The following is a 24,748-nucleotide window of genomic DNA, read 5'->3' as shown; positions in this document are numbered from 1 at the left end:
CCTTGTGAATATCGATCTATTTCAAAATCGTAACAAAAAAGTGTAAAAATGCAAAATTTTGTTTTCTACTACTACAACTACAATAGACAAATTTTGCACCATTAGGGGTATTCACGATCTGGTGCAACAGGCCTGGTAAAAACGTAAAATTTTATTTTTTTACAATAGTTCGTGAACGCCCCTTTTCTTATCTATAGTAAATATTGAAGCATGAATGATGTTTTTTTTTTCCTCCACCGTTGCTTCTTCTTTTTTTTCATTTTTTATAATTTAATTCTTTGTTTTGTTTATCATGGGCGACGCGACGGTGAGCTGCCATCTGTCAAAAATAATTTTACTCCATTGTATTTTTATTTTGCAATAGGGTTAGGGTATAGCAAAAGTGCAAGACAATGTAAAATTTCAATCCATATATTTTGTTGTTGTAGTGTTGTAAGATTTTACACTTTTGCACTTTTGCAATGATACTAGACCAGTTGCATCGGATCGTGAATACCCCTATTGTATTTTATTTTTGCAATAGGGTTGGGGTATAGCAAAAGTGTAAAAGTGTAAAAAAATTGTAGTCTGTATATTTGGTTGTTTTATTTTAAGAAAATGTTACACTTTTGCACTTTTACAACGATACAAGACCATTTGCATCGAATCGTGAATACCCCTATTAATTAACACGTTTTACAACAACTACATGAGATATTGCTTTTCATCAGGATCACGAATCGTGATCTTGCTTTTCATCGGGATCAGGAATCGTGATCTTGATGAAAAGCAAGATCTCATGTAGTTGTTGTAATACGTCTGAATTAATGATCTATATGGATCAAAAAATGGCTAATATTTACCTGAACTTTGACGTTCCGATCATACAAAAAAAAAAATTCTCTTGGTAGCATTGAACACACTACCTAAATTTGCAAATATTTTTCACCCATCTACACAACTGTTAAAAAAAATTCAACATTGAAAAAAAAAATAAATGCTGCCAAACTTTTCCATAATTTATGACAGCTACAAATTGGCGATGACAGTCAAATTTGGTGTTTCCTCGAAGTATGTTGTGTGGATATTTTCCACGAAAGAAATTTTTCTTGAAATAAAATAAAAACTTCTCTATTTTTTTTTATAAATTCCATTAAAGGATAATAAAAAATAGTCGTACAAACATAAACAGCTGACCCAGGAAGGTTTTCTTAAACAATTTCCGGTTTAACTATCTATCATTTTTGAACATCAAATTCGTCCCACTGAAATAGTTTTAAAAAAAACTTAAATAACAACGTAAGTACTCAACTAAACATAAATAATTTTCTACAAAATACTCAACTATTAATAATTTTCAATGTTTATATTAGAAATAACTCATGCATTTTGTTAAAACGTGTTCATAAAGCCCTCGAAAGAAAAAAAAATGTATATGATGCATTCTGCATATTGATTTTAATCAAAATTCACTTTCTCTTTTTTATGTTACATCAAAAAATTATTGTCCGATTGGGATTAGCTCATTCTTCTTGTGTTTTAACTCTTTTGATTTGATGAAAGCCAGTTTTGGGTGGAATTAATGGTTTCTTCTGCATTTCACTTTCACTTGATTCGTTATTGTTGATTAAAATAATTTGGGTTTGTTGCTAGAGCTTTAAAAACCTTAGCTTTTGATTCAGGAATCCTTAAAGGAGAAGGTTATTTTTATTTTTTTTAATGCGCAGTTTGTTATCCCTTTGCAGCAAGCATTTAGTGGGGTTTGGTTGGAATTGGTCCCCTTCTCGTTATACTTTCAATCTAATAAGAAAAAAAAAATCACCGAAATTTTGTTGGTGGGAACCAATTAATTTTGTTGTTGTGGTATTTAATAAATTAACAGATATTTTAAGTTGTTTTTGTTTTGTCAAAGGGTTGCCATGTGTTTTGTTTTAGAGAAATGTTGTACACCAATCGATTCAAGATGTTTTGCCTTATAACTTAACCCAGTTCGGGGTTATGTAATAAACACTTGAAAGTGTCACTTTCAATAAGAGGTGTGTTTCGTTGGACTTAAGTATGTACTGTGAAGTACCTGGTTGGTTTCAAGGATTTCTACTTTGTGATAAAAATAATTCTAAAGTAGGTATTACAAAGTAGATAGTTTGGAAGAACGTATGAAGCGAACTAGAAAAGTGGCTATGTAGTTTTTCATTAAATCAATTTTTTGTGCGTTTGAAATATTCTTTATAAATCCATGTTTTTCTAATTTAAGTTTTTATGTCTTTTACAAATTTACAAACATTTGATTACTGCAGGTCAACATTTTTAGAATGAGAAATGAAATTTATAGAAAGGGCATTTGGCAATTGTATGAAAACTTGGATATTCTGCGGCCAAAATTGATTTTTTTTTTTGAGTGTAGGTAGTTTAATCTTACACATGTTTTGCAAAAATTTTATTCTTGTGAAGTACCTACTTTTAAGATAGATAAAACGCATTTTCGCATTTAACACTGCATAGTTTTTTACAATATTATAATAACTTTAAAGAGTATTTATAATCATATATGTACATAAATACGGTTATTAATTTTATTAATTATTATGAATAAAATCAATTCTAATCTAAAAAAAATCTAAAATCTACATATGTAAATACGGATAACACTCAAAAAGGTCTAGAAATTGTTGGTTTAAAAGGTCTAGAAAATAAGTTCTATTTGTCGGATTATTCAAAATTGAAGTCTTCAGACTAATGTAAAGGGACTCATTATGACTCGCGAGTCGATCGTTCGGCTAAAGTCGAACGATTTGGAAAACACTCATATCGTCTTATTTCGAATTAAAAACTGCGACGATATGCCCGCAATGCAGTCAAAATAAAGAAAATGATGTGAAAATATCATTGATTAAGCAAAATTTTCTAGCGATTCGCAAGTCATAAAAGGGGCCTCTATTAGTCCTTCACACGTTGCAAGATGTTGCAGATGTTGCAATATCTTACAATCCTAATGGAATACAGCAAAACGTCAATAGTAAAAGTTATTCCAAGTTATTTTTGTTTTGTTTTCAATTTCATTTATGGCAGCTTAAAGTCCAAAGCAATTACTTACTCAAATTGTAAATGTTAGAAAAGGGAAGGCAAGCGTTTAAAATAAATAGTTTTTAGTTCTTTGAAATAGTATTTGAAACCCATCCTCTTTTCAGAAAAAAATTACTTGAAACGAATTAGCGTTATCATACCTAAATACTAATGAATTATGCTGTTGTTTTTATGAATTTTTTCCTTAGAAATAAAAACGAGAACGTTTCAGGTCAAACGTTTTTTTTTAATAATAAAAATATTAATTCGATTTTTCATAAAAAAACAAACTAAGCAAATTTAGTTTTAACAAAATTTATAAACAAGTATAAATTAATTAAAGTAGAAAACACTGAGGGTTTCAACAAATACTTATTCAAAAAACTCCTTCATCTATTAAGTTACTGAATAGTAGGTGGTTTCCATATACGCAACCAGAAAAGCAAAACAAATTGGTTCAAAGAAGGTTTTTTTTGGAAATTTTGAAAATTAACAAATTCTGATATGCCATACGATTGGTTTTAATTTTGAACATTTACCTGATCATTCCTACAAAAACTGTATCAAGAAATATTTGTTAAAAACTTAAGCTTTCAATTAAAATTCGCATTTGTGCTTTATTTTTACATTGTTTCTATGCAAGCTTTTTCTAAGCAAGGTTAAGATTTGTATTCTTAAAGTAAAGATGCCATCAGATAGTGCTCAGTTTATTTTTGATCAAAAGGTCACTTTTCCTCCACTGGATCCTCCATTTATATCACGTCTTCTCCAATCTTTAACATTATAATTTAATTCCAAGCCTAAGTCTACAAGCAGATTTTTAGTTGATTTTATTTATTAATCTCTTCAAATTCCGCGTGATCCTGTTTAACATCTTGCTTTAGACTCTCACGGAATTTTTTAAATCAACTTCTTAAATACCCAAACAAAAGTTGTTTTTTTTTTTTAATTTAATTTTTTTTACAACGCTGAAAATTGTAAAATGTTCTACGATTGGATGGCATTAAATTCTTGAAGTGACTAAACAAAATTTTTTAATATATTTTCGTATCAAAATATCGTTAATAACAAAAACATGTAGGAAATATTTTGTTTTTTTTTTTTTAGAGTTGTACCATTGAATAATTATATATAGAAGTGACACCGGAAAAAACGTCCGCTATGTTTGAGGGGTGGAGCCACAATCGTTTGAGGGGTGGCGCCACAATCGTTTTAGGATTGTGTATTCGATGGCCGAAAAATCCCTGAAAAGGACTTTTGGTTACTAAGTAACCACATTTACAATATTATTTATATTTGGTGTATTTGTATTAGTTTTGTTTTGTGCTAGTAGTGTGTTTGTTTATTTTTGTTTCTGTAATATTGAAATTGAATTTATTTTAAATTTTTGTATTATTTTGAATTGAATATTTATTTTTGAATGTTTGATTCTTATGTATGTTTGGAAGGATTTTGTTTTTTGTTTTTATTAACGAAAAGAAGAAGATTTTCTTCAGTTATAGAAGTGTTTATTTTATTTTGATTAGGGTGCTTTTTGTAATAATATCTAGGCCAAAGTTGTAGTTCACATTGTTTGAATGTTTTCCACATGCACTGTGGCATATACTTACTATTTTCTTAAACCGCATAATGCAAGAGTAGGTAGGGATCAAGTTCATACAATACCTATGGCCATATTTCACATTATTTTAAAGTATTTTAATACAATACGAAACAACCTCGTTTATTTGCTTAAACTGATTTATGTTTGCGAACAAGGACTCTGGATATACGGCTTTGTTCAAATTTGCAACTGCAAATAAAAATTAAAAGTTTTTATAAAATATTAAATTTTGAAAAAAAAAATCTTTTCGTACCATTTTTGTATACTTTTCTTTATTTTTAATTAAAACATTTTTGTTATCTAAAATTTAAACGATATTTATAAATAAAATGTTAAAATAAACTCAAAAGGTAAAAGGGCATATTTTGATCGCAAATGCAAGAAAATGTGGTTTTGGGATAGTTCCAATGATTTTTCTATTTCACCATTTGAAATAAAATACATATTTGGTTCTAAGATTCTAAAACTAGAAGAATGTAGCTTTTACATGCTTTTTATTTTGTCATGATATAGTCAAGCTATGCATTCGTACAAAAAAAAAGTTGAGATAACAATCAGACATGGGATTACTATAGCCCTGTTCCACTGGAGGTGGTAGTCTGCTAATAGTAGATTTTTTGTTTAATCTAGTACTATCATCTACCTACTCATGCTCTTCTTCCCGAGTGGATACGATTTGTATTGAATTCGTTGAAAGTGCGTTCCATTGAAAATCGCTAGTTAACTATTAGTAGTACTTTGCCACCTCCCAAAGGAACAGCTAAATGGATCTACCGAGTAACATCAAACTTGGTATGTAGCATTTTTTTGCAGAATCTCCATAGGGGTTTTTAGAACTAATTTTTTTTTTTATCAAAAATAACGATACCTGTCATAAACCAATTTAGGAAATGTTTAATTTTCTCGAAAACGGTACCAGTGATTTTGTTTAAAAAAATTATATAATAGTTTTTGGGCAATCATGGACATTTCTTAAAATTATTATTAACCTACCGTAGAACCGTGCCAAACTACCAATTTAATTTCAACGAATTTTTTATACAAAAGCATTTATATAGTTTAGATATAAAACAGAAAGAAAATTTGGGAAAATAATAGTTTTTGGATTAGTAATTTCTACAAAATTGCATACAAATTTTATTTTTGAATTTTTTTTTTTTAATTTATAAGGTTCCAACGATTTTGAAATTTTTTTTTTCTAAAAATCTATCTTAGTAGAAAAAATCAAATCGAATTGGTACTTGTTTTGGAGCTATCACGAATTTTCCTTTGTTCCTTAAACTTTTTGGGCTAGTGTATAAAAACAACTCAGGTTAAAAGCTAATGCTCGGTTAAATTGTATGGTTATGAAACTCAAGTATTAAATTTAGCCGAGCTTTAGCCTTTAATCTGAGTATTAAATTGTTTATATTGGTTGAGAGAAATATGTATAATTCAGTTAAATATTTAAGTGAACCTTTAATTTGATTACACTGGTCTGCAAAATTTAACTATTTTTTTCTCCTTCAAATAACTTTTTGATATTATGAAAGATTAGATTTTCTTAAATCTAAATCTGGTTTCAGAAAAATTCTATCAGGTACCATTTTTGTAAAAATGATTTTTGAAAAATGTGGGTAGTTTCTAAAAAATCATCCTTTTAGATTCATTTGAACTTGTATAAAATTAAAACTACTTGTCGCATTGAGCTCAAATTTGAAGTACTTATTCCTCATAATATGGCAGGACAAAAATTAAAAAATTACGATTTTTCAAAAAAGTAGTCACAAAAAAGTTTCTTTATAAGGGTGAAAATATTTTTTTTTTTCGGAAATGTGAATACAATATTCGAATTCCTCGGAATATTCTACATTAATTTCATGCTTGATTCTCTATAAAATATTGTGACCGAAAAAAGTTCTAGCGACATGAAAAAGCATAAACCAAATTCGCACCCGTGTGCCTATCACGTCAAAAAAAAGAGGTGTGCCTACAGAGGGATATGTAAAGAAAACCATAATAAAATACATTAAACAAAATTTTTACGTGTTTTGTAATTTTATATACTATTTTTCTAATTATAAATATCTTATTCACTAAACCGCCTTGTAATGCTTTTTTTTCTCCTAGAAACAAAAGTATACTTGTCTTATAGTATTTGATGTGATGAGTTAGAATCCGAAGTCAAAAAAAATTCTATCACGTCAGGATTCTGAGATATTCGCATTAAAGTATTTTGAAAATCTCAAAAAAAACTACTATATCTTAAAAATCAGTTGTATAGATCTCGCCAAACTAACTAATTTAAGGTGTGCGTCTAATCATGTGAACCGAAAAAAGCTGCCCTTTTTCTTACATCAAGGACAAGAAGGACTAAAAAGTACCGTTAACTTCCACTCACCCACTAATTCTTTTTGTTTTTCTATTAAGAACTAAATAACCATTCTAATAAATACAATTTTTTTGGTTATTCTTGCACACACACAAAAAAAAATGAAATTTATGTAAACGAAAATTGGTGCGTCTAACCAAGTGAACCGCACTGTACATATAAGCGTGGTCGAATGTTCGGTATTCGACCGAATCATTATTTGCAGCATCTCTAGTTGGTGCCGTTAAAAAATTTCAAATTTCCCTCCTTGGAATCAAAAATAAACAAAAAGTTTGAGCCAAAACGACTTATTGGTTTGAGCTCTTACCTCATTTAAATTATTACATTGAGTTTTTCTTAACGTTTTTCTTTTTTTCTTTAAGGGCCATTAGCTGAAACGAACCTTAAATAATTCATGTTGAACATAAATTTTAAGGCTCTATTTTGACTTCGGCGTAAACTGTCACATAAGGATTTATGTTGTAATTAAATGCTTAAGTTTCGATTCAGCAAAAAAAGACTCTAATTGTTACGCATTTCATAATATTCCAAAACAAAATATAATATAAAAAAAATAGCAATCTCTGTGGGGATACGAACTCAGAAAGCAAAATTAAACAGCAATCACCTTGTCACCTACGCTAATAGGACTATTGAAACAAGGGTAACTTTCATGCCCTATAAGCTATAACGTGCCTAGGATATACAACAATAATATTTAATTTTGTTCAAATTCTCGTCGTTAATACAAAATTTCTTGTTTTTAGTTTCGAGTTACTATGGATACATTTATAATGTCAACTAACTTTTCAATATTTTTGTTTGATATTTGTGTAATTTTGTATGTATGAGTAAAATTTCCTTATTTTATTTTTTCATTTATAGGATGTCGATGTGTCGATACGATTTATTTTTGTTTGATATTTGTTTTATGTTTTATGTGTGAGTAAAATTTCCTTATTTTTTTTTCTACTATAGGATGTCGACGTGTTGATACAATTTATTTTTATTTGATATTTGTTTTGTTACGTTTGTATTTGTGAAATTTCCTTTTTTAAAAACAAATTTTTGGAAAAATAATTTTCTAAGACAAGCCCCATTCTCTCTGGGGATTTTTTAGTACATCTGATTGCCGAAAAAAATAAAATTCTGTAGCGCTAGAAACTATCGGTGTCACTTCTATATATAATTATTCAATGGTTGTACTTACTCATAGACATAACAAAAAAGTTCGATCATTTTCATATCTCGATTATTAATTTATTTGTTTAAAAGATTTAAGTTAATTTTCTTAATAGACAATCATTCACTCATGTTTTTATTTGCTCACAGGTAAAACTGAAATTGTTTGTTATCATATCAGCTTGAACAAAATTACCAATTTTAATCAAAAATAGAATATTAAATCTTCCTTCATACCAGTTGTTCTTGAATAGGTCATTGAAAAATTTTAGTTAAAATCAATTGGATGGAATATATCTTATCGAACTTAAAAGTACTATTCTAGAAAAAAAAGTGTCAAGTTATTATTCTTTTCAATTTATTGCTGAATGTAATCTATTTCAATCTTTTTCGTTTAATTAAAGTGATAAGGAAACAAAATCTATTCAATTAAAGACACGAGTTATTAATGTTAAAAATGTTTGTTTTTTCCTTTTTCAAATTGATACATTTGTATCTATTTCAAAATAATGTGTTAAGAAGTGCGTCAGAAACGTAAAATATTTTATAATCTGCAAATGAATCGTAAATTGGAACGTAAAACCCTGATCCATTTTGTTTGTTTGTTTGTTTTTTTCCTAAATTATAACACCGATTTTCTTTCAAAACCTCGCATATCGAAAATAAACAAAATGATTTCGAGAAATATGAAAAATCGTAAAAAAAAATATTGCAAAGAATTTGTGGTTGGTTAATAAAATTTTGCATTGATTTTTCAGGGTCAAAACCAACGGTACCCTCTATGAAATATCTTATACTTTACCTTAAAATGGTTCTCACGATTTTGATTAAAATTTGCATGCAGAAAATAAGATCGTATTTGATAGAAACGGGTACTATGTTTTCGAAATTTTAAATTGGTCTTTTCTAAAAGCTATTAAGTATTACAATAAGACCTAAGGTCTTTTAAAGAATTTTGAGCTGTGTGCAGAATGGGTAAACTAATATTCAGCTAAAAAAAAATCATTTCAAACCCATTTCTTTGTGAATAAAATAGTTTGTATTGATTTCTGCAAAACTTGTAAGTTATAAGATTTTTAAAATGACCAATTCCACTATTTTTTTAACAAAATTACTTTTAAAATTAAATTTTTTTTTAAATATTTTTTTATACATGAAATGGCACAGCTTCGTTGAGGTCAAAACCGCTTAGAAAGATGTTTTAGTAGCTTTAAGAACGAACCAATATTACGATTTTATTACTCTTATGAAACGGTGTCTCGAAAAAGCTCAAATGATTTCTATAAAATTTTGAGTTGATGCAATATTTTTGATTCTTAAAATCGACGCAGTTACGAGTGGCGATGTTAACTCTCCCACGTATCTGCTCCACACTTGGTATCAACATGTGAGATTTTCAGGGTCTCTCTTTTCAGTAATATCATCAACTGAGTCGGTCGTACTTTATTAGACTTAGATTAGAGATGTAGACTTCCTCGGATTTGCGTACTTATAATTTTCTTTTAACCAACAAAAAGGGGAAGACCCACTTTTTACGTGTTCTCTATCGCCGTTAAGTCAAGATTGATCAAAATATCCAAATCAAATCATATCCGCTCACCTGCGAAACAGATATTATTCCCTTATCTAAATCAATCAATTACGTATATTCTTCAACGAAGGTTATCTCAAGGACGTTAATCAACTCTGATGGTTAACAGTAAATAATTTTAAATCTGCACGATCATTTATTTTGAATTATCAAGCTGATCATAATGGCAACCCTGATATAAACAAAAACAAAAAAGCTATCAATATACCGACCGGCAAGCGGCAACATTCATAACCTCCAAGAGAGCGCCAACCAACGGAGAGGAGACTCAAAGCAAATTCATAAAAAAAAAATAACAGACATCATGCGATAATTCGCAAAAAGCTTTTTATTTCAACAGAACAAGTTTAGTCTAACGAATTGATAAAAAACTCTTCATATCAATTTTTATTTTTTGCATTTTCTGTTTCTGTTTCTCGAGCAGATATACTCACAAAGTATAAATATACTTGGAATACCTATTTCCCAATTTACAGAGTACATTTCGGCAGAGAACCTCAGTTGAGGTACACGGTACACGCAACTAAAAAATTAATCACGTAAAATTATATACTACAAAAACACCTTAGAAGTCGCTTGCTAGTCGTTCGGTAGTATATTCGTCGTGTTTCTCTGGTCAGTTAAGTGCAAATCGGCAAGTGAGTAAGGTGTTGCTTATTCTTATTTTGGATTATTCCAATCGTTTTGGGTCTTTGCTTTTTCCATATTATACGACTGTCTGAGTGTGTGTATGTTCTGTTATATGTTTTTTTAGCTGTAAATTCCTCAGCCCATGTGTTTGCTGCTGCAAAAATAACTTTAACAATATTGTGAATTTCTTCTTGTTGTCTCGTTTCAGGAGGGTGTGTATAGTATAGTTTTGAAGAAGAAGAAAAAATGTCAGCAAAAGCTATTTACGAAGCAACTGGAAAGGACATACTAAACCGGCATTTGGGTAACAATGTCGCTAGCACATGTCGCTTTGCCACGGTCAACTTGGACACGGACATATCCAAACTGGTTGACACCCATCCATGGTTGAAGGAGACAGTAAGTGATTTAATAATAATTTTTTAATTTTATTTTGTTTACTTAAGCACTTTCAACAAGTTGAATCAAATCGATTACTTAGACTGATTTAAAAGTACAATCATTATTAGTAGCTAAGTTGCTAGAGTAGATAGATAGGTAGACCTATTTAATGGTTGTTGTCGTGCTTGTGCATAGAAAATAAATAAAAAAATATGATGTGGTGTTGTAGTGAATTAACAAACACGACTAAGTTGATATCAGGCCACTAAGATTATACAAAACACAAATAACGACAACAATATGGCAAAGGCAGTTTAGAAGATTACGACGTCATGGATCGCATGAACCGATAGTACCTATACGACAAACAAAAGAATAGAATCTTTCGATTTGAGCTTGTTTACACAAATGGTAGATGAGGTGATGAGATTTTGTTTGTTTGTATTGTTAGGGATTCTGGGTATTCGTTTAGTTTTCACTGGCTTGATCAGTCTTTTATATGCGAGTGTGCGTAATGACTCCGAAAGTAATTTCTTTTACTTAAATGAACAGAAAAAATTGGGTTAAGGACAGTCAAATATTGTTGTTATGAACTTATCCATCCATTTATGAGTGAGTTATGGCTGAAAAAAAAAAAAAAAATAAATAATATCCGTCTATTGAACCTAAAAGGTTTGTTATTAATAGCTACAGCTTCGTCTTCAAAGACGAATAGTGAGGGTGAATACCTCCTAATAGGGTAAAAAAAGGTTAAAATAAAGAAATTTGTAAGATGACCAAAGGTTAAAAGGTTTGTTATAGAGTTCTAGCTAAAAATTGTTGCTATTTCTGCTTAATTATCAATAAAAAAAACTCGTTTAATCTGCCTACAATAATTTGTTTTAGAGAAGTGATAATAATTGAGGCTGTAAATAAATTATTTTGTTCTCCGAAAAACAAAAATTAATTTACGTAGGAAAAAAAAACTAAAATCTGTCTATTGCTAAATTAATGATAGATTTTACAATCGGAAGAAAATTAAACAATTTTGATTTTAAATGAAATAGAACCTTCTTTCCGAGTGAAAATGCTGAATGCAGCAGTGGCTCGAAAAACAGAACCAATAGTATGGTTATGGCTTGATTTTTAAACAAATGTTTTTGTTGGATAACCCATTTTTATGCTTTCAAAATATATAGACAGATATTTCTTATAATTTTAAAGGATAAAATTACTTAAATTAAGAAAAAAAAGTTTTGGGCAAAATAAAAAATAATAATTATAACATTTTTGACCGTCAATTTAAAAAAAAAAATTTTTGGAAACCTTTGATTTCCAATAAATAGCTAAGATAAAGGTACTTTGAAAAACAAGAGCAAGGCCGTGCGACTCAGTAATGTATTTTATTTAACGTTATAGAAAATCTCCGAAATATAGTCCGAAGTAAACCGATTAAACTAAAAAATTGTCAAACCATTTTTTGACTGTATTGTAAAAAAATAAACATGGCGTTTTAATATTTTGACGGGACGACGAAAGGATCGCTGTACTTTTTTTAAACCGGTTCATTTTTACGGCGCTGTCCAAAGCTCCAGACTATTTTGTTAAGGGCATTTCTGACTCTTCTGGTCAAAACTTTGCTATAATTTTTTGAAAATCGGTTCATTTAACTATGTTGTTGTCCGTCCAGAGTTCGGCTGTCAAATTGTCTGTACAAAGTACAGGGTCATTATTTTTTATAATGAAGGTACAGATCATTTTCCATCAGTTTAGCGGCAAGAACAACTATCTCAAAAATCAAAAAAAAAAAATATTTGAACACACCGGTAACACCTACAATAATAAAACATACGTTTTTAATAAACGAGAATTTTTTCTTGCCTTTTGGTTTAAAATAAAGTTATTTAAATTAAGTAAGAATCGACATGGTAATAGTTTATCTTATGGGGTCTCTGGTGAAAGAATTTAAAAAAAACGAAAATCTATTATAGGCAGCGAAAACAAAATACTGTTCGAAATTTCAAAATAAATGCATTTAATCGAAAACCGTATAAATGCGGGATGAACATGTTGTTGGTTGACTTTTTACCATTTTCAGTTTTGTGAAAAAAAAAACAATATTCAAAGTAATAAAAATATTGCGAAATCTTAAGGTTGACAAGAAATGTGTGTAATTGAAAAATGACTTGCATAATTAAATACATAATTTCAAAATCAGTGTGGATAGTTTTCTATTTAATTATTCATTTGCATGTCAAATCACCTTAAGTTCTATATTGAATTTTGTGCGCAATGTTTGTTTTGTAAAAACTTTTAATTTTCATTCTTCATCAATCTGTTGTCAAGTTCAGACTTAAATAATAAATGGTGCTTTAATAAAACAGTATTTTATTTTTACAACCGGTATAAAAGCTAAAATTACCCACTTTGGAAGGGAACAATAAAAAAAAAACTTTCAATCGGAGAACAGTTTAATTACTTTCTGAATAATATTTCTCACCAATCCTACAATACTATTCTTAATTTGGTTTTAATTTCAAGTGAGTGAACTGAAAGTGTGATTGACCTAATAAAACTTCGATCACCCTCCCTCATTTTTAATTGGATGGGAATATGATATATTCATTATTTCTCATTTGAACACAACAAATATCTTATTCATATTGATTCATTCTTGATTTCACTTTTGTTTCAAGGTGAAATACACTCTAAGAAAATTTATACTGATTATCGTCTGAATCATTCTGTTCTAAGTTTGATTGATTAATTCTGAAAGGCGGGAATTCAAAACCGATTGTTTTGGATTGATTCTATTGGAGACTAAGGGCCAGTTTGTTCACAGTCGATTATCTTTTAATCAAGGATTATTCCATACAAAAATCCTTGATTAAAAGATAATCGAGTGTGAACAAACCGGCCCTAATTTTGATATCATCTAATTTACTTTTTCAAAAATATCTACTCATTTTAACTTTTGTCTTTTTTAATTTTTATTTAACTATTTGAATCTGAGATCTGTCTGTTGAATGCAACTCTCAGAGATGTGTGTAGTAAGATGAACAGAAATTGAACTGGATTTCGCTTTATTATCGCTGGATTATCGCTTCAATCTCCAAGTAACAAACAAGCACTATATTAACTACATCACAGGCAATCTCAATATTCCTTTTATTTTGTTGTGTTTGTCTATTGAAACGTGATTACGGTCTTCTGATTTTGTGTGGCAGTTACTGTTTTCATGTGTTCATTTCGATTTGTAATACAATTATGGAAATTTTCAAAATAAAAACTTAAACGTGAATGCATTTCGAATGCTTTGTTGGCGCTCATCATCAGAGCCTCAGCGAAAGGTTCGAAATCGATTTTTGCACGAAGTTAATAATAATGTCCTTGTTGACAAAAATGCTTAATAAATCACCGAAAGTTCTAAAAACACCGTGCACGTTTTGTTTATATTTACGTCATATACCAAAGTCGAACTAACACAAAATACATTTCAAAATAAAATAAATTCAACCTAGAAATTCAATATAATAGATGGAATAGTACCATTGAAACTACAAGGTATGACGCAAAAAGTCTCCAAGTAAACAATTGGAATTTATATGCATATACTAAGCCGAAATGAAAAATACTTAAGTCGAAGTTAAGGAAACTATTTCACCTTTTGATTCCTATTTATAAAATACTAACACTTACTCGTACTACATTCCAAATTCACATTAGAATGACAAAAAAAAATTGAATATTTTAAACGAATTCCATTTCATATTATCTTGACAATTTTTATTTATTTGTTTTCCTCCAAAAACCACAAATAAAAGGTTGACCTTTCACTTTTAAAAAGATTCCATGACCAGAACTGAAATTGAGAGCAAAAAATATAACTTTCTCCTTACTTCCACTGCTGCTTGAACAAAATCTTGATTATCTGGTTTGACTATTATCCAATCGATCTTCAAAATTTGAACTTTATTCACGAGTCAACAAAAAAAAAGTTAAATTTAACATGTAAACTGCATCTGGAGCTTGAATTAATTGTTCCTTTTTTTTTCTTGATTCGATGACATTAAATTTTCTTATTAACATATTCGCATTGTGTCGGTCGTGACAAACTCAAACAAAATATCTCACACACTTTACTCCCAAATACATAATAGAGCTTTTATTTATATTTAATTCATTTGAATTGCAAATGCATTAATGTGGTCGGGATAAGAATATGTAAGATAGAAGCTTTAGAAAGTGTTTAATAATTTGTTGATTTTAAGACAATTCAAATGCTCAGTTTAAATGAAATATAATTTTTAAAATTTATTTGTTTATTTTAATTCTAAAAAAAATTAAATCAAGAAAAATACGTCTTAAATTGAGTTATGCAAGTTAGACATTGCGCTCTATAGTATAATTTCGATTAGTAAAGTTACACTTACTTTTGAGTGTTTAGCTAATTTTTTTTTTGTTAAAATTCCTGATAGCTTTATAACGCTTGGTTTTGCCCTTATGCACCTTTTAACTTACTAACGCGTCCCGATTCCGCTAATTACTTGTCATTATTGTCCGAGTATATCAGAGTAATAAATTATAAGAGCTTTGGAAAAAACGTGTCAATCCTATTGATTCAAAATTTGTAAAATTTTATTTCAAGAATGAAAAGCGAGGCAGTTTGCTAGCTTCCTCTTTAAGTTTTATTAAACTTTACCCATAGGACTGATAACACCGCAAATGCTTTTGTTCCGAGTCTCTTGCGCTCTAGCAACTCATTGAAACTTCATAATTAATAGTTACATCTCCTTTCCAGTCTAGTTCGTTGGCTAAACAGTTTTCCGGAATTTGTATGTATCTCTGCACAAAAAAAAAAACAATGAATTTTTCTATGAAATATGTTCGAAAGTTTCAGATAGTAACGAAGTTTGGATTTTACCGATTTTTTGAGTTAGTACGGTATTTTTTTGATCGCCAGAACATGCAGACACTCAATCTCAGTTCTTAAGCCATCAGAGTAGAAATTATTTGATTCTTCATTTTTCTTATTCGGATCTTATTATGATCTTTACGTGCGTCGACAGAATCTAGTGCCTAACACTAGTGATACTCTTGTGCAATTCAAAGCTTTGACATTAGAAAGCGGTGAAAAGCCTTCCGGTTTTTTATTGTTCCATTTCTGACGCCAACTGAATGCTTGTGTTTTAGCATTTCCTTGTGTTTTAGCAGTACTACCCTTCTTCTTTTTGACGGCGTGTCGGCGTATTTTGATAGCGTATCGCCTTGTTGTAAATTTTTCTCGAAATCGAAATGTTTCGGTGATGCTTAAAGTCTCCATGGTCATTCTGCACAAGTGTACGAGTTTGACAGAAATGCGGCATGGTTCTATATAGTTTGGGTGTCTACTTAAGCTATTATAGGCGACTTTCAAATCGATTAAGAGACCGCGCTTATGCGGAACCTTCCCAAAACATAGCCTCTAAGAGTATCATTTTCATGAATATGTAATTCTGTTATTTTAGTCATTCGGAGTCGCCGGTAAATTGTAGGTTTTCTGCACTCTTTAATATTGATTGCATGCATGTAAGAATGTTGGAGTTATGAGCCATTTTTTCTTTGACCTAAATATACTTAAGTATGTTCTTATAGTACAGTTTTAAATGTTAAGATAATTTCTTATATTCAAATTTATTTATAATTTATATATCTTATCTTTCTCACTACGGAAATTTTCTCCATTTTAAGAATTAAATAATTTTCCAGTAATAAATTAATCGCTCATTTGTTTAATTTCAGAAATTGGTTGTTAAACCCGATCAACTGATAAAGCGTCGTGGTAAATTAGGTCTTATCGCTGTAAACAAATCAATTGATGAGTGTATAGCATGGATCCAAGGGAGAATGAACAAAGATCAGCAAATTGGAGCTGCTTGTGGAAAGATAAAGAATTTCATTATCGAACCATTTATTCCACACAAAGATGTAAGAGTTTTCTTGTTTTGTTACTTTAAACAGACATTTAAATTGTTTTATTTTTTAACTATAATTTAGGAAGAAGAAGCTTATGTGTGTATCTATTCACATCGTAGTGCTGATACGATATTATTCCATCATCAGGGTGGTGTAGATATTGGCGATGTTGATGCCAAAGCACTTAAGCTTGATATTCCCGTTGGTCAAAATATTTCAGTTGATGAAATCAAACAAAAATTATTGGTCAATGTGACAGCAGCGAAAAAAGATCGCATTGCCAATTTTGTTTATGCTCTCTATCAAACCTACATGGACTTGTACTTTACTTACCTTGAAATCAATCCACTCGTTGTGACCGATGATGGTATGTATATTCTTGATTTGGCTGCCAAGCTGGACTCGACAGCCGATTTCATTTGCCGTCCAAAGTGGGGTGAAATTGAATACCCACCACCATTCGGTCGGGATGCTTACCCCGAAGAAGCATATATTGCTGATTTGGATGCAAAGAGTGGAGCTTCATTGAAGGTAAGAATTTTTTGTTAAAAAAGTTTGATATTTTTCTGACATTTGTTCCCAACATTTTTAGTTAACCATCTTGAATAGGAATGGTAGAATTTGGACAATGGTAGCTGGGGGTGGTGCAAGTGTTATCTATTCCGATACAATTTGTGATTTGGGAGGTTCAGAAGAATTGGCCAATTATGGTGAATACAGTGGAGCTCCATCAGAGCAACAGACTTATGAATATGCAAAGACAATTTTGAATTTGATGACATCATCGCCAAAACATCCAGATGGCAAGATTTTGATTACTGGAGGAGGAATTGCCAACTTTACAAATGTCGCAGCTACATTTAGAGGAATCATTACTGCTTTGCGTGAATTCCAACCAAAATTGGTCGATCATAATGTTTCCATTTATGTTCGACGTGCTGGACCAAATTATCAAGAAGGTCTACGGAAAATGCGAGAAATTGGTAGTTCATTGGGTATTCCATTGTTTGTGTTTGGCCCAGAAACGCACATGACTGCTATTTGTGGCATGGCATTGGGCAAGCGACCAATTCCCAAATCATGCAATGTTGAATTCTCAACTGCTAATTTCTTGTTACCTGGTGGACAGCAAGAAGATTCTGAAAGTAAAAGTGCAAAGGCTCCAGAATTGGGAGATTCTGAAGTAACTAACGGTAAGAGAAATATGTGTTTGTTTTTATTTTCTTCTTAGTTTTGCTATGATTTTTTGTGTGAAATATGCAACAGCCAATTTGTTGAACATTTGTTTTGTGTGAATTATGTGTTTATTGGAGCAATAGCTTTTGGGAAGAATTTTGTGGAATTTTGTTGGTTTTTGTTTTGTGTTTCATTTTTAAATTTGTATACTGGGTTTTATCTGAAGTGAACAAGTTTATCGATTAAATAATCTACTGGTTTCATTGTTCAAAAGGAGCTATCTAAATTAACCTATCGTATAGTTTTAGAACCCATACTCTTTATATACTTATTAGGCTTCTGACCTATAAAGTTGGCTTTACTTTTGAAGTAGACGTTTAGTTAGTTAGTTTTTGTTTAATAATAATTTGTAAAACTTTAGTTGGTCACATAAAACTTAAGTTATCCGGTTGCAATAAGCTAAATAAATAAATTAGTTTCGTTATTTAAATTCCGGGGACTGCAAAATGATAAAACGAGTTCTGTTTCTCAAATGAATTCAACTAATAGCACGAGTACGATTAATTAGGCGACAAGAATTGATAACTTTTTTTTGTATAGAGGTTCAATACAATAATTTTTACTATGGGAAGGAGTCTATCTGCCCCCGTTTAGGCGGGAGGGGCAATTTTCTAAAAAATGACGAAATATAAAAATATTAAAAAACAACGGCAACACTTACAACTCTTATGATAACTTTTTCAAAAGCCAGAATTATATACGACGTTGTGTATCAAGAAAAAATTACTGTATCTTAATCATTTTCAAATATTAATTTTAGTTAGTAAATTAATTAATATTTGTTCGATATTTTTCCACAAAACGTATCCATTTTTCAAAAAAGATCATCGTTTTACGCTCACCTTAACCTAAAAACTTAGACAACTAATTAGAAACGCAAAAGAAAAATCTAGAAAGACGTACCAAAAAGTATTTTAACTGGGGTCTTATATTCTTAAACGGTGAATGATAGACTGTGAACCCTTGGTGTTTCAATACTGCCCACAATGGATTTGCATAGACTCGATTCAGTCTTGGCATTTCTTCACAGGAATCAAACACCAAGCTTCTTTCACTCTTTCGAACAAAGTTTCCAGATTTGAATTTTTTTTAAATGATCTTCATTTTTACGACTTTCCACAAATGTTCGATGAGGTCAGGACTTGACGATGGCCAGTCAGTTACTTGCTTAAAATCCTTTTCAAAAATCTGTTTTCTAAGTTTCGCGGTAAGACTTGGGTTATTATCTTGTAGAAATGACGGAATTACCGGCATATTTTTTCGATTGACGGTAGAATTATGAGCTCAGTATGTCAGCGCATTTTTTCTCTGTTCAGTTTACCCTTAACACAATGAATTAGTCCAACGCCATACCAAGAAAAACATCTGAAAACAAAGACAGACCTCACACCATTTTTCACTACCTGTTGTCGAGTGATGAAGCGATAATTAATCGGATTAATCTTTATAGGCAAGAAACTTGATCCAAAATGCACAACTCCGGAGGTGTAAAATGGTGTTAGGTCTGCTGCTTCGTTTTTCTATCAAAATTGAATTCGAAGCAATTTCGAAAATTTCGCAATCGATTGAAATTCACATGAAATTGAATCGATCGAATTGCGGAACATGAGCGAAAGCATAGACAATTCCAAATAAGATCATCTTTTTAAGGAAAGACGTATTAGTTATTGGTTGTTGTATAAATCTGTTTATATTTTGATAGTTCTTCAGTTTTCATTTTTTTTTTGTTGAGGAAAAAAAATATGCATGGCTCTAGCTCAACTATATTCACAATTACACACAAAAATATATAAATTATATCTTACTGTACATACATTTATCAAAATTTATCAATTATAAATATATAACTATTTTGCATCTTTTTTCTCAATGTATTTCATGTATTGGCATGTGTCACGTATCATCGTCATGAATAATTTATGTTTTGTGTCCACGTTATTGTTTCGTTTCCGTCCAATCCAAAAACAAAAATTGGCAACAAAACAACAAAATTTGCATCAAAAACACAAATACATACAAAAACACCAAAAAATACTTATATGTATCGCTTTGCAATATCATTTATTTTTTATAAATTTTGTTTGGATGCTGTAATGAAAAATAAAAATGCATTGCTTGTTTGGAAAATTAATAATTTGATTGACAAAAATAAAATACAAACAAAACCATCTTTGGCGCGATCATTTTGTGTGCATTTGGTGTGAAAACAAAAAAACTATAGGTTCAACGAAACACTCCATTAAACTACCCCCTATCTCGACAGATTGTCAGAAAGCCGATGAGGCTGATGGCGGTCAAGCCGCAGCACTCTCCAAGACGTTATTCTCGAACAAAACTTTTGCCATAGTCTGGGGTATGCAAGCAAGGGCAGTGCAATCGATGATGGACTTTGACTTTATATGCAGGTGAGATTGGCAACAAGTACACAAAAATATGAACTTTTTGTAATATGCCAACATATCAAATTTGCAGACGTGAAGAACCATCTGTAGTAGCCATGGTCTATCCATTTACTGGTGATCACAAGCAGAAATTCTACTGGGGACACAAAGAGGTCCTAGTGCCAGTTTACAAGAATATGTCAGATGCTGTCAATAAGCACAAAAATGTCGATGTCTTGGTCAATTTTGCTTCGTTGCGATCGGCCTACGATTCGACTATGGAAGTTTTAGAGTACCCACAAATTCGCACAGTTGCTATCATTGCCGAGGGTATCCCAGAAAACATGACTAGGAAGATGATATTGGCAGCCAATAAGAAGGGTGTATCTATTATTGGCCCAGCAACAGTTGGAGGTGTTAAGCCAGGTTGTTTCAAGATCGGAAACACTGGAGGAATGTTGGATAATATTCTCCACTCGAAACTCTACCGTCCCGGCAGTGTTGCCTACGTCTCAAGATCCGGTGGTATGTCCAACGAATTGAACAATATTATCTCCAAGGCGACAGATGGCGTTCTAGAGGGAGTTGCTATTGGTGGTGATCGTTACCCTGGAACTACATTTATGGATCACATTTTGCGTTACCAAGCCGATCCAGAGATCAAATTGATTGTGTTGCTTGGTGAAGTCGGAGGAACTGAGGAATATGATGTTTGCAAAGCTCTTAAGGATGGCCGAATCACAAAACCAATGGTTGCTTGGTGTATTGGAACCTGTGCTAGCATGTTCACCGCCGAGGTACAGTTTGGCCATGCGGGTTCGTGTGCCAACTCTGACCGAGAAACTGCCACCGCAAAGAATAAGTCACTACGGGAAGCTGGTGCTTATGTTCCAGATTCCTTCGATTCACTGGGTGATTTGATTGGCAGTGTCTACAATGAATTGGTGAAATCGGGACGTATTGTACCAAAGGAAGAGGTTCCACCACCAACCGTGCCAATGGACTACTCGTGGGCCCGTGAATTGGGACTTATTCGTAAACCAGCCAGTTTCATGACATCGATCTGTGACGAAAGAGGTCAAGAGCTGCGATATGCTGGCATGCCAATCAGTGAAGTTCTCAGTAAAGACGTTGGTATTGGAGGTGTTATTTCGCTGTTGTGGTTCCAACGCTGTCTGCCACCATACGTATGTAAATTCTTCGAAATGTGTCTCATGGTGACTGCTGATCATGGACCAGCTGTATCGGGAGCTCACAATACAATTGTTTGCGCGAGAGCTGGCAAGGATTTGGTATCATCTGTTGTAAGCGGTTTGCTGACAATTGTAAGTGATTTTCTTTGTTTAAAATGTTTGCAAAAAAATGAGAATCTTAATATTTTAGGGTGATCGATTTGGAGGAGCTTTGGATGGAGCTGCAAGACAGTTCTCTGAGGCTTACGACTCAAATCTGCATCCTATGGAGTTTGTCAACCAAATGCGTAAAAAGGGACAACTGATTATGGGTATTGGACATCGTGTCAAGTCGATCAACAATCCTGATGTTCGAGTGAAAATTATCAAGGAATTTGTTATTGAAAACTTCCCATCTTGCCCGTTGTTGAAATATGCTTTGGAAGTTGAGAAAATCACAACAAGCAAGAAACCCAATTTGATTTTGAACGTTGATGGTGTAATTGCTACTAGTTTTGTCGATATGTTGAAGAATTCTGGTTCATTCACAAGGTAATTGAGAATCCTTGAATTTTTTGGAGCCAAATTAATTTTCCCTTTTTTGAATTTCAGTGAGGAAGCACAGGAGTACATCAACATCGGTGCCATCAACTCACTGTTTGTTCTCGGTCGCAGCATAGGCTTTATTGGACATTACATGGATCAGAAACGACTCAAGCAAGGACTCTACCGCCATCCATGGGACGATATCTCTTATGTTATGCCAGAACAGTTTAACTAAATTCCATCTTTCTTTTCATATTTATTTATAAAAATCAAAACAAAAAATTTAAAAAAAAAACCTTAATCTGTGTATTTAGTAAGAGTAAGTTTTCTTTGCTTAATTTCGGGTTAATCCGAAAAACATTGTTACTCTGTAAAAAAAAATTATATTTAAAAAAAAAAATCTTACACTCCATAATATTTAAGAAAACATAAAAAAATTGGTTTTCAGATTTTATTTTATTATTTTTTTATTTGCATTTAATATTTTTTATTAATTTTTTAAAAATTTGTTTTCTATCTTCTCTCTCTGCTGTCCTTTTTCCCTTCAATATTTACTGAGTGTGAAAAGCATGCCATCTTTTTTGGGTGAAATTTAAGAAAAAAAATTATTAAATAATTAAAATTAAAATCAATAAATTATTTAAAAATGTTGGCGATTTTACAGCCACTCGGTATAAAACTACAACAAAAAATAACTGATCGCTTAACCGCCGTTATTATATCCTTGGGATAAGTTATGTCTTATACAAAAATAAATACGAAAAAGCTTTTGCTGTTGAAAAATATTTGTTCTGTTAACACCGAATAAGAAGAAAATATTAATAATGATTGCATGTATGTATATTTAAAAAAGAAAACGAGGATGTAAGAAGATTTGTTAAAAAGTAATATTATACTTCTTAATGCACAATAGAGTATGTAATAATAAAAAAAGCACCTTGATTGGAGATTTTTAAAGACATTTGAATTTGTTTTTTTCTGTCTTCTGTTTTGTAAGAATTACGAGATTTAATTTAACTTTTTTTTCGAACGCATTAAAGAATACCTGTAGCCTTAAACGAAAGTAAGTTAACGTTTCATCCGAACAGAGGAATTCTAAGACTAAGACTAAGAGGAAACATGGAAACTAAGGGGTCCAGTCAATTGAAAGATGCTATGGCAGGCATATAACATTCTCAAATTCTATCAAAACCAAGTACATACATAGATCGTAATATTACGTTAAAAAATGTGTGTGCAAAGTGTTTTTTTTTTTTAACTCTGAGGTTATGATAATGCGAGTTAAGAAAAAAATTGCATGGTCACTTGATAGAACTTTTTGAATAGAAAATAGTTACAAAATAGTTAAAATGACTATTACAATAGTCACAACAAAATAGTTGAAAATTTTACAATATTCATTATTAACTATTATTCTTAAGCCTAGTACGCAGCTGAAGCGAAACGAAATTTCCCATACAAAATTTCGTTAACGAAATTTTGAACGAAATTAAATTTGTTTTGTTTTTGCTTTAAAACTTATTTTCAGATGTTTTTTCTTGAATGTTTTGATTTTTTCCTTTATTATTTTACTTTGCTATGTTCTCTGTTGACTTTGGAGACTTAAAAATTTTTCATTTCGCTTCAGCTGCGTAGATACTAGGCTTTATAGTTAGAAATAACTATTATAATAGTCACAGCATAAAAGCTAAAAGTAACTATTTTGTATTATTACAAATAAATATTTTGTAGAAGCAAATGAGCCAGCGTGAGTACAAGTTTGAAGTCGTGTGGGACAAAAATTTGGGGATTTTGTTTAAAAAGAATTAAAGAATTATTGGCGAAGAAAAAACAAAATGTTTTGATTAATTAATAGTTTCTAATTAATTATTAACCAATGTTTTAGTGATAACACAGGTCAACAAGGTTTTTTGGTGCCGAGACTAAGATATACTTTTCTATAGGGTTTCGGTGTGTTAAACTCGAATCCAAAGTCAAAAATATCCTATCAGCTCCCATTTTTGAAATATTACCGTTAGAAGATGCAAAAAAAAACTACTTTTGAGGTTATGCTTTTATGTGAAGACATTTTTTTTGTAATATAAATTATAACGGTTTATTTAAGAACTATTTTCCTTCTTTCAAGATCTTTTTAAATCTTTTCGATATCTTTTTTGTTCTTCGAGATATCGTCAGTTTTTTGGCTTATTGTAATAATATCACGTTTTCATCTCCTTTTTGATAAATTAAGCCAAACACATTTATTTTATTTTAAGGTCTTGAAAGAAGGAAAATAGTTCTTATAGAAACTGTTATTATTTATTTAAAAAAAAACTTCTACAAATTAAGGCATAACATCAAAAGTGGTAAAAAACGGTATTTTTCCATTTTCTAACGGTAATATTTTTAATTTAAGATTCGAGTTCAGCACACCAAAAACTTATAGAAAAGTATATTTTAATTCATGTGGGGAAAATCTTGTTAATTTCAAAATAAGTCAAAAACTATTATTTTTTAACTTTCTAATGGTAATATTTCAAAAACGGGAGCTGATAGGATATTTCTGACTTCAGATTCGAAATCAGCGCATCAAAAACCTATAGAAAAGTATATTTTATTGTCCACACCAAAAAAATATTAAATTTTGTAGACCAGTGTAATTGTTCCAAATTAGGAATTTTTCGAAGGGTTGGGGTCAAAATTCTGCCGGGGTCAAAATTC

General features: G+C 30.9%; 1 protein-coding gene across 6 annotated transcripts; it reads left to right on the top strand.

Moving 5' to 3' along the window:
• The first annotated feature begins 1,036 nt into the window (after positions 1 to 1,036).
• On the top strand, positions 1,037 to 23,009 carry LOC129915413 (ATP-citrate synthase). 6 transcript variants are annotated; one of them, XM_055994951.1, is made up of 10 exons: positions 10,070 to 10,113; positions 10,193 to 10,406; positions 10,607 to 10,797; positions 16,540 to 16,725; positions 16,795 to 17,244; positions 17,306 to 17,906; positions 20,171 to 20,354; positions 20,422 to 21,655; positions 21,714 to 22,054; positions 22,115 to 23,009. In XM_055994951.1, exons 3-10 carry the CDS (start codon positions 10,645 to 10,647, stop codon positions 22,281 to 22,283), a joined length of 3,318 nt encoding a protein of 1,105 aa, XP_055850926.1. In that variant the 5' UTR covers positions 10,070 to 10,113; positions 10,193 to 10,406; positions 10,607 to 10,644; the 3' UTR covers positions 22,284 to 23,009. The 6 variants fall into 6 exon arrangements, with proteins under 6 accessions (XP_055850933.1, XP_055850926.1, XP_055850942.1 ...); XM_055994958.1 differs by lacking the exons at positions 10,070 to 10,113; positions 10,193 to 10,406 and adding an exon at positions 1,037 to 1,278; XM_055994967.1 differs by lacking the exon at positions 10,070 to 10,113 and having other exon boundaries at positions 10,150 to 10,490.
• The last annotated feature ends 1,739 nt before the right edge of the window (positions 23,010 to 24,748 follow it).

This window comes from Episyrphus balteatus, chromosome 1, assembly GCF_945859705.1.
Source record: "Episyrphus balteatus chromosome 1, idEpiBalt1.1, whole genome shotgun sequence".
NCBI classification, from domain to species: Eukaryota; Metazoa; Arthropoda; class Insecta; order Diptera; family Syrphidae; genus Episyrphus; species Episyrphus balteatus.
The sequence above is the reverse complement of the archived record's forward strand: the minus strand, read 5'-3'. Positions and strand labels throughout refer to the sequence as shown.

Bases quoted from the DNA above. Each gene is read 5' to 3' on its own strand.
- LOC129915413 (XM_055994958.1), top strand. From the start codon at position 10,645: ATGTCAGCAAAAGCTATTTACGAAGCAACTGGAAAGGACATACTAAAC. The intron at 10,798-16,539 runs GTAAGTGATTTA...GTTTAATTTCAG, and splicing joins ATCCATGGTTGAAGGAGACA to AAATTGGTTGTTAAACCCGA. The intron at 17,245-17,305 runs GTAAGAATTTTT...CAACATTTTTAG, and splicing joins AGAGTGGAGCTTCATTGAAG to TTAACCATCTTGAATAGGAA.